General features: G+C 45.0%; 1 protein-coding gene across 4 annotated transcripts in view; it reads right to left on the bottom strand.

The window, feature by feature from the left end:
* Nucleotides 1-245: 245 nt before the first annotated feature.
* IGSF9 (immunoglobulin superfamily member 9) overlaps nt 246-16,674 on the bottom strand; it is a 192,262-nt gene continuing 175,833 nt past the window's right edge. For all 4 annotated transcript variants that reach the window (XM_068253556.1, XM_068253553.1, XM_068253555.1 and 1 more), the window contains 2 exons: nt 9,533-9,675; nt 246-559 (listed from right to left, as the gene is read on the bottom strand). In XM_068253556.1, the coding sequence (XP_068109657.1) occupies nt 339-559; nt 9,533-9,675 (364 nt within the window). In that variant the 3' untranslated portion in view covers nt 246-338. The remainder of the gene's footprint in view (nt 560-9,532; nt 9,676-16,674) is intronic.

Here is a 16,674-nt window from a genome sequence, read left to right as displayed (position 1 = left end):
GACATCAGAGTTGGCATAACTTTACAATTTTTGCAGCTTATTAAAGTTGACAAATAAAAGCTTACATTTCTCTTGACAAAGAGAAGATCAAAGGGTTCACCAGTTCCCTGCTCTTTTTAGATAGCTTTGTGCATTGGTTGGTGAGGTCCAAATGGCCCCTGGGAGGAAATTTCTATTAAAATATGAATATTGTTTGGCTAAGATAACCTTAATATGAAATAGACAGGTACTGGTACACATGGTGCTTAACAAAGAATTGTGGACTCTTTAATGCCCGCAGTTACAGTGTCCCTTGTGGTCTTGTTGCAGATGTTTCTGTTCAAGGAACCTAGATAGGGTCATAGCAGTGTGGCTTGTTCGTAACATTCTTCAAAGTCTTTGCTCTTCCTGTGCAGTTTCTGTGCAGCCCGCCTGCGTCTCTGGTATTCCAAAAACTCCTCCTTCAGTGCTGCACAGCGCTCTTCTGGACTGGACAAGGCCTGCGGGTAACAGTTTTCCATGATATCCAGAGGTCCCGAACCAGCCGGGCATGGATCTGCCTCCAAAGGAAGCTTTAAACCTTTTAACAGAAAAAACGCAGATGAATTAAAGAGAAAACTTAATCTTGCAAAGTAAAAACTATTTTATTTTCAAATACTGCTGTTAAACTTGGGTGGTTTTGACTGCCCAGGTCACAAAGCAACCAACTGACTTATGTACCCCTGGTTGGTCTTTTATTTCTGAGCATGTCTAGGTGTTTCCAATGCAAATGCAACAGATAAGCCTGCAAAAAAATCCACAGAAGTTGGCTATCATATTAAATGGAATGTTTTGTGTTTTTAGAATTCAGTTTACATACTTATTCTGTGTAGTACTACCTTTTTAATGTTTGCTAATTTGTAGTAACGCTACCACATGTCAAGCGCTAACAGGTGTGGTATTAAAGTAGTTGCCATTCAAAAGCAAATGGTGCTCGTGGGCAACAGACTGGAGCGTGGGCAGACATAGGAAGCAGGACGCAGCCTGGTCACCAGGAAGCAGCACTCCAGGGCCCAGGTGACACTACCTTTGACATGCTATATTTATTCCAGGAGTCTGTAAGTTTTAAATTGGCGAAGAAGTGTGGTTGTATCCAAATTGCTACGCATGCTATGTGATGAAGTTTTATGTTTTTTTTATTGAGGATTAAAAAGTTTTATTGGAAAAGAGACAACTTGGTGTGAATCACTGATCCATGGTGAGACACATAACTGAACGTGAGATCCACCTGAAAAACGAGGTGGCATTGATCTGGTGAGCTTTTCTGATTGTGGGGTCTGTAGAATCATGCGTGTAAGCACTGTTTGCACTTGCACTGGGAGAGATAAGTGTGTTGAAGGATTGAGACAATATCATGCTATGTTAAGTATTGTTTTCTAGGAGCAGCTGGAAAGACAATTAGGAGAGCACAGTGGACTTAATATACAAAATGGACAGTACATTCTATGATGTTACACCTAAGTGATATAGGTGTAACATCATACAGCATACTAATACATTTCAGTTTTATACTACACATTACAACCTATGTAGCATGAGGATGAAAGTGATTAAAAAGTTATTTTTAATGGCTTTTCAGTCTTCTTTCAGTCTCATAGAAACTATGTGTGGTAGGAGATTGCAAAAAAAAACTTAATGGGCCTGATTCACAAAGCGGTGATAACTCAGTTATCACGCCTAAAAGACTTTAGGTGTGATAACCTTTGCACTGCTGAGTTAGCACCGTTTTGTGCTCTTTATCGCGCGCAAATTCCCGCGCGCAAAGTTTTGTGCGCGCAATCGTGCAACTCCGCACGCAGCGCCCATAGGGGTTAATGGGCGCATCGCGCGCACTGCACCGTGTGGCGCGCGATTGCGCGCGGGAATTTCGCGCGAGTTTCATTTTATCACGCCTAAACTGAGTTTAGGCGTGATAAAGGGCTTTTCACAGGCGTGCAAACACTTTGCACCACTTTGTGAATCAGGCCCAATGTGTTTAGCTACACTGTTTTGCAGTTCTGTCATACCTGTACTTCATAGTGGAACATTTCTCCAAAACTGCCTTAAAAGATTGCAACGTGTTTTGCCACCATTGCAAATTGTCCAATATTTTAGCCATCTATCAAGTTAGCTGCAAAGCAGTTCCTCCTCTATGCTTACTTGTTGTTGTTACCTGTGTTGGTGGATGACGGATTGTGGAGAAACCGCCGCGCGTTCTGGCAGTGAGGCGGCGGAATCCGCGCACAGAGCGGCGGTTTCCCCGCAGCAACATGCTTCTGGTTTGTCTGGACCTAGTAGTGCACACAGATGGAGAGCTACGCGCGCGCCGCAAGACAGGCTCTTTATGCCAATAGGAGAAGGGTCAGCTGATCAAGGCGGTCAGCTGATCCCAGCTCAGCAGGTGATTGGTTGATGGGAGCTGGGCAGCTCTGTGGAGCGCTTTACTATATATATCTCTTGCTGTTCAGTTGCCGGTTGTCTGGCGTTGCGAATACCTATGTGTTAGCACTCAGACCTTAGTCAGATCCTTCAGTGTGGTGGAACCAGGAGGACCTGGGAATCCACACTTAGCCAGTTCACTGTATTATTATCTGTGTTATTCTCTAGCATAGTTCCAGGGTGTAGAGACCACGGACCTCACACCCCAGACTACGAATATTATATATCATCTGTGTTATTCCTTAGACCAGTTCCAGGGTGTAGAGACCACGGACCTCACACCCCAGACTAGGCATATTGTATATCATCTGTGTTATTCCTTAGATCAGTTCCAGGGTGTAGAGACCACGGACCTCACACCCCAGACTAGGCATATTGTATATCATCTGTGTTATTCCTTAGATCAGTTCCAGGGTGTAGAGACCACGGACCTCACACCCCAGACTAGGAATATTGTATATCATTGGTGTTATTCCTTAGACCAGTTCCAGGGTGTGAGACCACGGACCTCACACTCAAGACTAGGCATTATTGGATATCTGTTTATGAATGGTATCTCTCCTGACTTCTCTTCTGTTTTCTGATTCGGTACCTTCGCATATCTGATCTACTGTTGCCAACCCTGCCTGTCCCTGGTTACTGAATCTGTCTCCTGTCTCTGTACTTTATCTGCCTGTGTGTTGCCGACCCGGCCTGCCCGACCCTTCTGGCTGTCACCCAACCTTTGGGTGCTCAGTCCTCCTGCAGGGGTCCCCTGCTCCTCAGAGGGGGGCCCTGCTGCAAAACCAGTCGGGGACTCTCCCTCCTGGAGCCCTTGACTGCAGTAGAGTCTTTCTCTACTAATTGGACCACCTGCTACCCCGGTGGTTCAATTCCTACTGTTACATTAAACACTTACACGCTTCAGGTGTCTAGAGGTTAGTACTATATCTGTATTATTGGTGATTCTGCAGATCATCCATAATCCAGTATAGATCTGTATTCTTGGTGATACTGCAGATCACCAATAATCAGATTATCTCTGGTTGCTGACACCTATCGTTACAGTACTGTTCTGATCCAGTTCTGTATAATGCCTGAAGAAGAAATTTAACGTTTCGAAAGCTTGCAATAAACCATGTACAGTTAGTCATTAAAGGTATCACCGGAATCAGCGTATTTTTGGTTTGATGTCTGCAACAGATTGTAGTATTGCACTGTCCACGGTTTGATTTTAGTGATTTTTATATAGTAAGTAAGGAGGAGTATGTGTTTGTGTGTGTATTTCTGTTTACATTTGAAAATTTCAATGAAAAGAATTGACAAAAAAAAAATAGCAAGTAAGGAGAATTCTATTCCTGGCAGGAGCCACCTTGAGTCCATCAGGCTAAAGCCAATTCTGATGTTATTTCTTCCCTTACTCCCCGCAGCATTACAGATTGCAGTGGGGAGGAATAAAGGCAGCGCACACAGACTCACCTACTCATGCTTCCAGGGGGTGGAGTTCCTGTCTCTACTCTCTGCATTACCACCGTACAAGATGGCGGTAGTGCAGAGTATAGAGGGGAACTCCAGTGCCTGGAACTATAATAAGGTGAGTCTGTGTGCGCTGCCTTTATTCCTCCCCGCTGCGATTTGTAATGCTGCGGGGAGGAGGGGGATGCTGTGGAGTAGAGGGTGATGCAGGGGGATGCCCATGGATGTAGCAGCAGTGGGGGGTTCCCATGGATGCGACAGGAGTGCCGGGAGGGGGCCAATCAGGAACAAGCGTGGTAGGGATAGAGGCTCCAGCCAATCAGGCTGAACTAGTTGCACCTGAGGAGAAACTAAAGGAGGGAGGAACTAAAGGGGAGAAAAAAAAAACAGCATGCTCTGTAACTTCTCTTTTGCGACCGATGTATGATATAAAAGCATTGGACATGAGGTTATTCTTCTGGAGAAGAAAAGTAAGATTTGTTATGAAATTTTGTATTGCCTGTTAAGCATCATTTTTACTTATTTAACCCATAAGAATAGAAAATTGAATTTGGATTTTATGCCTAACAGTAACACTTTAAGTAGCAATGAGGTGCTCAGTGGTAATATCTTGAAGAATTGTTTCAGCCAAAGAAAGTAGAATGGTGTATGTAGCTCCAGTTACTTATACCAGAGGTATAAATGTGTGTTTTCACATGGATAACAACATAAACTGCCTGGAGTTGAGGAATTATGCCTTGGGGCAGGCACGTGTGTTCTATGAGCGCTGGAGATAAGTATAGAGAAATTACATGGTGCATGAGCTTGTCAGTTCCCGCATCTCTGGGTCCAGCAGGGAATGGAAAGTTTCTCTGGCCCCTCTGGAGGAGGAGGGAGGAGGATCCACCTCTCCTGGGGCCCATTAATGTAATTACAGGCATTGCAACACAGTCATGTTTTTCTTTAGAGTCCTTTGAGATCTTCTGTTCTTACTGTACTCTGAGCCATCAGCCTCACCAGCCTCAGAGAATTCAGCTGCTCTTTTATGATCTCCAGGCAAAATATACAGAAAAGACATTTAATGGAGTATTGCATAAAACATATGTTTACATACAGTAGCAAAAATCTTCTGTGCTCTCCTGTACAATAGGACTTTAATTAGGACTCTTTTCCTACGGCTGGGTTCCTATTTGATTATCGGAGCACTCGCATTTTGCTGATCACAAGGTTAACATGGGAAGTGCGGTATCCCTTCTACACCGACACACTTACATTTTTGGCCAATCGTTAACGCTCTGAATGTTGCATTTTTATTTGTCCATTTGCGATTGGCCTGTAATACTTTTTCAATACCTGACAAAATTGGACACAAAAATCATGGTCATTTTAAATGGAGAAAATTTCAATAGCAGCACGTTTGCGATGCTGATCCCGATTTTTGTTGGAAAAGGGCCCTTATGGTGGGAATACACGGGTCGATCCGGCGGCCGATTAGCCGCCGGATCGACCCCAGCTGCGTCCCCGCTCGTCCGTGCGGATCGATTACCGGTCGTCCCCGCCGGCGCTTCCTTATCAGCGCTCGATACCCTGCCATTGTCCGCCGGCGGGGATCGAGCGGCTTGATCGGGCCAGCTGAATATTATCAGCTGGTCGATACACGGTACAGAAACGTACCGTGTATCCCCAGCATTATGCTGGGAATACACGGGTCGATCCGGCGGCCGATTAGCCGCCAGATCGACCCCAGCCGCGTCCTTGCCGCGTCCCTGCTCGTCCGCGCGGATTGATTACCGCTCGTCCCCGCCGGCGCTTCCTTATCAGCGCTCGATACCCTGCCATTATCCGCCGGCGAGGATCGAGCGGGTTGATTGGGCCAGCTGAATATTATCAAGAACTATCAGGGGTTGTGCCAGTTGCAACTTGGAAAACTTGCAAACGGATTGCTAAAGAGGAGGCCACCAATTTTGGGGATACCTGCACTCGTACTAGATTTTCAACTAAAACTACTGCGTAAGATTGTTGAGGATGACAAAAATGTAGAGTGCATATGTAGCCTCAGTATGCAGCATGGTGTGATTTGCTCTCAGAGCAGCAGTTTGTTAAGCAGGCCATACACACATTGATTTTCCCTGTTGATTCCTGGCAGATCCAATCACTTGAACCTTCTGGGAATCTATAGCATAGCAAGTCACAAAATTCCAATTGATTTATGCTGAAATTGTTCAAAATGATTGACTGGACCAAAAATTGATTGATCAGGGGTTGGCAGAGGAGCGACGGTAGATCGGCGGCTCATAGCATTGGACTACAACGAACAGTGCAGTGCTGCAGTTCAATAGATTTTCCATCAAGCTTAAATCTTTTGAAAATCTATGTGCAGTGTGAGGAAGGATTTATCCCCTCAGTTCAGATTTAGGTTAGAGAAGGATAGATCTGTTCACCACGTTGGGTGGCAATCTATATGTGTATGGCCGCCTTTAGTTAAATGCGAGGACCGTGTGATTATTTTTGGTAACTGCCCACAGGCTGAAAACTCTGTTTGCTGGTTGGCAGGTAGCTTTAAAGCAGAGAAAAAAAATCCTGTAATGGCTATTATTATTTAGTATTAAGTATACATATACTGGGGACACCTATACACCTGGCTATACTGGGGACACCTGAACACCTGGTTACATATACTGGGGACACCTGGCTATACTGGGGACACCTATAGACCTTGCTACCTATTCTGGGGACATCTATACACTTGGCCACCTATTCTGGGAATATCTATACACCTGACCACCTATTCTAAGGACATCTATACACCTGGCTACCTATTCCTGTGACAGCTCTACATTTGGCCACCTATTCTGGAGACAACTATACACATGGCTACTTATACTGGGGACACCTATAGACCTGGCTAGCTATACTGGGGGTACCTATTTTGGGGGAACTGCTGTCAAACCTGTATTTTTGGGGAACCGCTGATGCCAGATTACGTGTATTTTGGGGAACCACTGCCAGATTGTGTATGTTGGGGGACCACTGCTGCCAGATTACATGTATTTTGGGTGTTACGTGTATTTTGGGTGATCCACTGCCAGGTTTCGCGTATTTTGGGGAACTGCTTCCAGATTATGTGTATGTTGGGGGAACTGCTGCTGCCAGATTGTCTATTTTGGGGAACCACTGCCATATCTGTATTTTGGGGGAACCTTTGCCAGATTATGTGTATTTTTAGTGAAATGCTGTGAGATTACATCTACTTTTTGGGGATACACTACGACAGAGCTCAAACGTCCCCTGGCAGTCCTTTTATACCACTTTTAAGGCCATGTATATTTGGCCCCACCCATGACCACGCCCACGCTATGCTTAACCACGCCCGTTTTTTGGCGCGCCGTGCGGCGCAGAGGTTTTTAAGGTGAGTCCACTCACTTCTTTTTCCAGGACTAGACCCCTGATCTGCACCATAGGGAACCATGGGCCACCGGTTGGATGCAGAGCTGCAGCGAAGGCACAGGACAGCTGCCAGGGGCTGGAGGAATACTTACCTTTTATAGAAGGAAACCTCTCAATGCTCTAGAGTCTTCTCCAATCCTTCTTGAGCCTGCCACTGGACGCTGGGCCCCTCTTCTTCTTTGTGGCCATGTTCCCTTCTGTAATCAAGAGCAACTGTACTGCGCAGGCGCACTGAAAAGGCCATGTATGAGCGGATCCATGCTGCCGCACAGGCCGTCGTTGCCTCACATATACATGTACATGGGTGGGAGCGTCGTCATGTGAACCAATGCAACAAGCCCTCATCGAATGGGTTCAGAGGGTCCCATCACTGGAATGGCAATCTCTAAGGCTCAGTTCACGCTTGCTTTAAAAACGTATCCGTGAGGTACGTTTTTAAAGCTGCTCGAAAATGCAGGAAGCGGATTCTACGTTAAAAATAGGACCCGCTTCCATTTGTTAAAAACACGGATCCGTGTACGATCCGTGTGCCGCGGAATGCAAGACGGAACATAGAGTCTGGACTTTGCACTTTTTCCCCAGACTGGATGGGAAAACGTGCCGAATGAAAGCTAGGCTAGTCGCTGCATCCGTTTTGCCCATTATCATCACATCCACGCCGCCACAGTGACGTAATACTCACATGTCCCACTGTCCATCGCTGCCGCTCGGTCCTTTCTGAACAGCCTGGTGGCCGGTGATTTTCCATTGAGCTACAGCAGACCAATGGGGACCCTCAGCAACAAGGAGAATTCTCATGGGTTCATGTTAAACCAATGAAAACTCTCCCTGTTGCAAGGCAGAATTGGCCTGTAGCAGCCTATGGAGAGCCATGTTTCTGCTAGTCCCCAGGCTGCTGAAGGGACCGAGCGCGGGATGAGCGGCGGCGGCGAGACAGGCAAGCGGCGATGCATACGGGCTGACGTAGCGACGCTGCGGTGTATTTGTGCAAAGTGGATGCAGAATGGACGGAACGTATCCCTTTTCCATTCTGCATCCGCACAAGTGTGGACCCAGCCTAAGCAGTTTCGGGAAGCCTCTAGTTTATGCAGGGGCTTCCCTGTACAGAGGTAACTATATAACTTTTTTGATTTTTTTTTTACTTCAACAGGATATAAGCCAGACGAAGGCTGCAAGGCCGAAAGCTTTCTTATTTTATTCATTTTTAGTTAGCCAATAAATGGTATCATCCTGATTTAAAACTTCTTGCTTTTACTGATGGCTAAAACGGTACAATACCCTACTGCTACTACCATTTTTTTACTTCAAGTACATTTTAAAGCTTGAATTATTCTGTACAATTACTTTATATAAATTTGAAAAACCTGACTCATTCTTGACACAGATCTATTTCATTCTGAATCCTATTCTGTTTCATGGCTTGCAATGCAAGTAATGTTTTTGTCACATTAGTGACAACAAATTTTCACTTGTAAAGTTTTGACATAATTAGCAGCGGCTGCCAACTGTCTCCTGAGTGTGGGAATGAACTTCCTGTCCATGTATCCTAATGGTTCCTGACTTCTGTTTCCAAGGAAACTCTAAGAGGGGTTGTCCCTGCACCTCTGGGAGAGGCCATACTGTCTCTCTTAATCGACACAGTGTGGGACAAAGCTGCTACTTCACATGCATCCATCTGATCAAACAGCCAATGTGTTACTAATGCCTCATGTCCACTGTCTCTGGTGACATCTGATCAGTAATCATGAATCAACCCCCCCCCCCCCCCCCTTACTTTACTTATTTTCCACCTCCAGGGCATAGGTTGCAACTGTTTACTCTTTATTTAACACTTCAAACCTGTTGTTAAAAACTAGCAGACCCAAGCACGTTTAAAAACGGGCTCTAGGGTCTGTGTTTCTCACCGCCGCCCGCCCCATGTTACTGCGCACGCGTGCCACCCAGCCACCCGCTCACACACCTGCCTGACTCCCTGGCCCCGTCCTCCTGTCTCTGTGAGGCGGGGTTCGTACTGCGCACATGCGCAGTAGCAAAAAGCACGGACCCAGCTACACAGAGACAGCACACGTAGGGACACAGGGGTTTTATTATAGAGGATGATATAATGTATACCGCCATTTCAAAAGGTCAAACAGAAAACTGCAGGGAGATAAAACAGGACTTTTATTTTTTTCTCATGTTAGATTTATTTTGGGGGTTAATATGTTTCACTTACTTTGCCTTTCCACCTCCCCTGCGGTGACTGTAGAGATGGGTTGACCGCCATTACCACTGCGATAGACCTGAAGGGCATCCATGAAATCTGCTTCCATAGTGAACTCTGAGTCCCATTCATAGTTCTCGTCCACCGATGTGTTCCTTTTTGCCAGAAAGTGATAACAAAAAAATATATGATCAGTACGTGCCAGAATTTGTTTCTCTGAATAACTTCTGTAGAATCAGCATTGCAGTTCAATATACTATTTTAGGAAGCTCCATGTAGCCATTATCTTAATCTTAGTAGGCATGTAATTTGAATGGCAAAAAGAGAATGCTACAAAAAAAATAATGGAAATTTAAGGAGAATTTTGAAAAATTACGTAAAACAAACCTATCCATAATAGTATCCATAAAATAATAATTCAAAAACATTCACTCATTTGTATCTTTAATGAACAGATATGTTTATCATACTATTTTGCAACTATAGCTTTTTTACAGTGGGTGATTACTGCTGTCTGCTTTTGGCATACAAGGGCACTGTCCTCTTACTTTTGATGTCAGCAAATGTCAAGGACATTTGGTAAAGTCAGAAAACCCTGTCCAAGTGCGATCACTCTGCACAGTGATGTCACTATGTTAAAGGACATCCTTAATTCAGAACTGTCATGGAAAAGCCATGAGACCAGAAAACACAATCGCAATCGGTTTCCTGAACCGATTGCCATTGACGTGCCAGATCAGAATCTTATGTTTATGGATACCATCCCCTAAATATTGTCTGTAACCTAAATTAATGTCCAGCGCTGAGTAATATGTTGGCGCTTTATAAATACAATAAATAATAATAATACCAGGCAGTCAAGCCTGGGGGTCTCTGTTGTCTTCATAGGTGTTAGCAGAATTCTTTTCATGAGAACCAAGTGTGCTCTCTGATAAAGCCTGTGTGGTTAATTAACTTGATCAAAAGAGTCCCTTTCCTGGCCAGTGACACCGAGGTGTGAAAGCTCTCCAGCAGTAAGCCCCAAATGGCAAGTGTTACTGCCTTTTGAAGACACAGTATAAACTCATCATGAGACCAGACTACGTCAGAAGCAGAGAGAAAATGAATTCTGTATATGATTTTTTTGCCTATTTACGGAATACCGTATCTAGGATAGTTATTAGAGTTGTATCATTGGGTTTGTAGCGTCTTGCTGAACCTTTTGATACCAGTCTTGAGGGGCAAGGGGTACGCTACAACCAAGTTATTAAACTTCTCAGGAACTGGACCCCTCTACCCTAATCAAGTCTGATGTCATAGGAATTGTCATAATCTGAGGAATATTAATCTGTTATCAGCGCAAATGTGGCATTTATCGGTTTTGATTTACAGCGTTTTATAACTTTAAACCTCAATCTCTCTCCGAGGGAATGAACTGTGATTAGTTTGTGAACCGGAAGGGGCTGGCTTTGTTCCACCCCCAAAACTAGCTTCCATAAAACCAGGGTACATAAAGGGAAGGGCAATCCTCCATCTTTACGAGAGCAGGCTGCTGCTAGCCAGAGGACCATGTGGTTAGTGGCCATCTTGTCTGAACTTTGCTCCTGAACTGAAACAAAGGAACTGCACGTCTTTTCCCAGAAAGGACATATTTCCACATGAACTTAAGTATCTGTATTTTCTTCCCTTATTTTTATTTTCCATACTGTGCTTATTTGTCTCTATAATTGTTGATTTTAACGATTTTCTGTATATATTAATTATTTATATTGCATTTATAATAAACGACGCTAACGTCATTTATTTGTTTGGCTACACCTATTATTCAGCAACTCAAAACCGAACCTAGCTTCTGAAGAGTCGCTACAATTGTTGATAGCTAGATAAAATAGAGTGTGTTTAACCGTTTTATTTGCAGGTCTAGAATCAGCCAGTCAGTGGGTTCCTCTGTCCCATTTGAACAGAGGTGGTGGCAGTTATACCCTGAAATAGTGTGTAATTTGTATTACCGTAACTTAAAAGCTCCCTTCTAGTCGGTCTGCTGCCAAAATCCCAGCAGTTTCTGAGCACCGATTGCAACCACAGATTGCATGGCCTGTGTGCTGAAACCGATTGGAAGGCATTGTGCGGTCTGGCCACTAGGGGGCTCCTGATAAGAACTTCAGACCGCCATTAAAAGTTACCTGCAGGGAGAAAAGTATATACTCGCCTCTCCAGTGTGTGTCCCTCTGGTGCCTTCTGCTTGTCTTCAATGACCCCCCCCCCAACACCACCACCTTCTTTAGGGGTGAGTACTCTGCCAAGAACTTCAGTCTGCCAACCTTTCTTTTCATCACAGAATGGCCACTTTAAGCTGCTGGAGCTGCAGTGCATCATATCATCCTCCCTGCCTAGTTGTGTTGTCCAATCATATGGCAGGGGAGAGTGGGTGACAAGATTCAGGAAGAAGATCACCTTCCAGATGAGGATGAAGTTCAGGAGAAAGAGAATGGCATCAGTAGAACCTGGGATGGGTGAGAGGTGCTGCCCTCTGCAAAATGATCTGATCTCCAGGGAACTTACCAACTACTGCCTTCCAGCACTCATCACCCACTACTACCTGTCTGCCACTATTCATCACCAGTATCTTGCATTATTCATAAATCACTAACACTTGTCACTTTTTTCCCCCACTAACTGCCAGTATTCATCATCCACCATCTGCCAAAATTTGTCACCTGCTTGTCATTACATGTCACCCCCTATTTGCCACTTCTTATAACTCACTACTACCTGCTGATATTTGTCAACCACTACTATCTGTCACAGCTTCTTTTTGTACTACTCATCACTACTCTTGACCCACTGCTGTTCTAACTCATCACCAACTACCTGCCAATGTCACTGCATCTCAGGAACTACCTAGACAGTGGTGCTTGGCCCAGCTACAGACCTGCACTGTACCTACTCCTACCTATTGCCTGGTGAGGCGGGGTCATACCTGTGAAACGTGTTGCATTTTCCCCTGGCGTGTGTGAATACATTTGTTCTGCTAAACGTTGTTGGCATATCTTGTGTCTGTTTGGAGGGGGTAAGTCCACCACTGCCTCAACATTTTTATTCTTCTGGCGCCTCTGTATCCCTGTTACCTGTGACTACTCATCAGGGCTGTGGAGCCGGAGCAATTTTAAGTGCCTGGAGTCGGAGTCGGGAAAAAATGCACCGACTCCGACTACCAACTCCTAATGAATTTAAACTGTAATTAAAATAGAAAATATGATAAAATGTTCTATTTCTCAGATAATAGTCATCATAAACAATTTATATATACAGTAATAGCTGTGCTTAGTCCACAAAAATGAAATAAACCAATCAAAATTAGTTACTTGTGCTGCTTCAATAAAGCAGTCCCCGTATATTTAAAGTCATATATATATATATATATATATATATATATATATATATATATATATATATATATATATATATATATATATGATTGTGACTGTATATATGATGTGTACACAGGAGTCTCTTATATATGTTACGGCCAGAACCCGAAGTTTGGCCACTTTGCGTTCTGGCCGGCCACTTCGGGTTCTGGCCGGTCAATGTGCGAAGTGGCCGCGGCGGTGCGGCCAATGTTAGAAATGAAATGATTCCAGTAAGATTAATGTATGTTATGGCAGTCTCGCTGCGGCCAAATGTTTCAAAAGTGAGTTCATTAAATGAAATTAAGCCGGCGGCAATGTAACAAATGAAGCCGCCGGCTTCAGCTTTCTCTCCTCCCTCTGCCTCTCTCTCTCTCCTACAGGCAGCCGGCGGGGACATGCATGTCCCCGAGAGTCGTTCGTCGCGCCAGGGCAGCAGAGCGGGGAGGCTGCGGATATTGCTTCTGCCAGCACCTGCTCTGCAAGAACGAACAGCAGGATTCCCTGCTGCGACGAACAACTCTGGGGGGACACGCATGTTCCTGCCGGCTGCCTAGTATTGTATAGGAGAGGGGCAGGGGGAGGAGAGAGAGCTGAAGCCGGCGGCTTCATTTGTTACATTGCCGCCGGCTTAATTTCATTAAATGAACTCACTTTTGAAACATTTGGCTGCAGCGAGACTGCCAGAACATACATTAATCTTTACTGGAATCATTTCATTTATAACATTGGCCGCACCGCCGCGGCCACTTTGCACATTGACAGGCAAGAACCCGAAGTGGCCGGCCAGAACGCAAAGTGGCCAAACTTCGGGTTCTGGCCGTAACATATATACTAAATAACATCTGTGCTGTAAGAATAAAGCCTGATGTGTAGCTGTGTCACTAATAGAGATGGTCGATGAGATGGAAATAATTCTGCGTTGATGCTGATTTATGCAAATGTATGTACTCTCTTTGCTCATTAAATCAAATAATTTGATATGTTGTTAAAATTTGGTTTGGTGACTACGAATTAAAGGGTACCTGAGACGGATGAAAAGAAAAGTTTTATACATACCTGGGGCTTCCTCCAGCCCCCTTCAGGCCAATCAATCCCTCGGTAATTCAGCCAGTCAGCGCAGTCCGGCCACGTGCCGCTTCCACAGCCAGGAGCATTCTGCACCTGCGTAATAGTGCTGCGCAGGTGTAGTACCCTCCCGGCGGCAGAGTGTGTGCATACACACTACACCCAACTGGCTCAAGTATCTGGACTCATAGCAGAAGAATCCAGGTGGCGGAGGGGGACAGCGAGGGACTGATTAGCCTGAAGGCGGCTGGAGGAAGCCCCAGGTATGTATAAAACTTTAATTTCATCTGTCTCAGGTTTATTTTGTTACACAGTAGTACTATACATATGCTCTCCCCACAGAGCTGCAGGGAATCCACTGAGAATGTTGTGCACATTGAACACAGAGGTGTTGTCTATCACCCATAAACCTGGTTCAGATTGTACATGAAGAATGTGTACTGGAGGAAGAATCGCCTTATTCTCCTGCAGAGTACATGCACATCATTGTTACATGTACCCACAGTTACATTGCCTAGGCCCTGATAGATGTTCTTTGTTCCGGTCTGTACCTTTTACAAGTACTCTTACCAAGGACTAGTTTAAAGGTCCGTACACACGCCGGACTTTAGGCAACGACGGGTCCGTCGTTGCCTCCCGCTGGGTGGGCGTGCCAGCGACAGTCCGGCGTGTGTACGCTCTGTCGTCAGACTGACACGGCTGTTTCTGAGCGATCCGCCGGGCGGATCGCTCAGAAACAGCCGTATCAGTCTGACGACAGAGCGTACACACGCCGGACTGTCGCTGGCACGCCCACCCAGCGGGAGGCAACGACGGACCCGTCGTTGCCTAAAGTCCGGCGTGTGTACGGACCTTTAGTCTAAAGGGAATAAATATGGCAGTCTACATATCCTTCTCACTTCAGTTGTCTTTTAAAATTCCTAAGCGTTGGTAGTTAAGAGACGAATTTCATTTTACATACTTTCAATCAACAAGATTGTAATATGCAAATTAGAGGTGTCGGTGTGGAGAAGTCGGAGTCGGTGGAATCCTAAACTGAGGAGTCGGTGGATTTTTGTACCGACTCCACAGCCCTGCTATTCATCCTCTACTACTACCTGTCACTACTCATCACCTACTGACTTCCACTAGAATCTACCTATTAATATCTTCCTGTCACTAGACTATAACTTATTAAATAAGAAGATGCTCCGTGTTATCTGTATATGTATGTGTTTGTAGTGGGAAGTGAGATGACAAAGACTGCCTTGCCCTAGAGAGCCAAGTAGGCCAAAGTAGTTCTGATCAGGGATGGATGGGGGGGGGGGGGTGGGGGGCAAGCGGGTAACTTGCCCCAGGCACAGTTTGTTGAATTCTTAAAAAGGCGGCAAAATTTGGATGGGGAATGGCAGTTTAGGCGCCAAGACCTGACCTTGCCCCAGGCGCAACTTGATCTAGATCCGTTCCTGGTTCTGATGGCCCCTTTTCAGACTCCGGCCAAATATGTATCAGTGGAACAGGGAATGGAGTTTCTCTATTCACTGCCAGGCAGGGTGCCATAAATATGTGCTGTTCCCTGATGTTTATCCAAAAAAGAATCTGTCCTGCAGGAGTGGGGATTTTGGCAGAGAAAGACTTTTCATTGTGATAATGAAAGATGTTTCATCCAGCAGCTATTTGGACAAAACATCCAAGCAAGGCATTGTCTATGCATTCCTTGAATAAAACCTTTGTCCAAATAAAGCAAGCCTGTTAAAAATACAGATTGTTATGGCTCCATATCTGACTTCAATACTACCTTTCTTTCCTCTGGACCTTACTGTGTGCATGGCAAAAGACTTGGGTTTGAGTTGGAAAATGTGCTTTCCTGTGAGAGAAATGAAACTGCTGCCCAAGGTCTTATGATTGGGAAGAGTGTGTTCCCATTGCCCATTGTCCATAATTCATGTGGTCAGCTGGAAGCAGGACAAATGTTTCATGGGGAACTAAAGTCATTTCTGCACTTACAACGCGGAAAGAAAACCTAGGGCACAAAGTGCCATAATTGAGTTTCTCTCTAAGATATTCTACAGACCACAAAAACAACAGATGATAGGCAACTCATTATTATCCATTAAATCTGTATATCCATGTTTTGATTCATTGATTATACATATACTCTAGATTCCTTTTTTTTTTAAATAGAAGTCATTTGTTAGCATACATGGGACAATAAGTTCCAAAATGGCAAATGGAAATCAGCCAGGTAGTAATCAAGTCTATCACATTGTCTACTCAATCTCAATTAAGGTGCCCATACATCAGGGGACTTTGGTAGCTGATTGACCAACCAATTCGATTACTATTATCAAACTGGTTGAAAATCGGTGCTGCCAAGTGCGGGCTCAACTGACGATGTAACCAATTTCGGGCTGCAATTGGTAACGTTGGTCGATTGCGCCTGGCGCAAGATGTCGGGAAGAAGTTGGTCGGGTGTGCGGCGGTACGGCAGCCGATTTCGGAACGAGCAACGTAACGAAGAAACCCTCGCCACTGACTCCCTAATGTATAAATGTTTCACCCTCCCCCATGTGTGCATTTATACATTACCTGTCCTGTGTCAGCCTCCGCACGGTGTCTATCCGTCTCTCCGAGTTCAATCAGCCATATACACGCATACGGCCAGCGTGTATGCGGCTGATAGAACCCGGAGAGACAGACTGACACCACAGGGAGGCT

The sequence above is a fragment of the Hyperolius riggenbachi genome, chromosome 9 (assembly GCF_040937935.1).
Source record: "Hyperolius riggenbachi isolate aHypRig1 chromosome 9, aHypRig1.pri, whole genome shotgun sequence".
Classification (NCBI taxonomy): domain Eukaryota; kingdom Metazoa; phylum Chordata; class Amphibia; order Anura; family Hyperoliidae; genus Hyperolius; species Hyperolius riggenbachi.
This window is presented reverse-complemented; position numbering and strand designations above follow the sequence as displayed.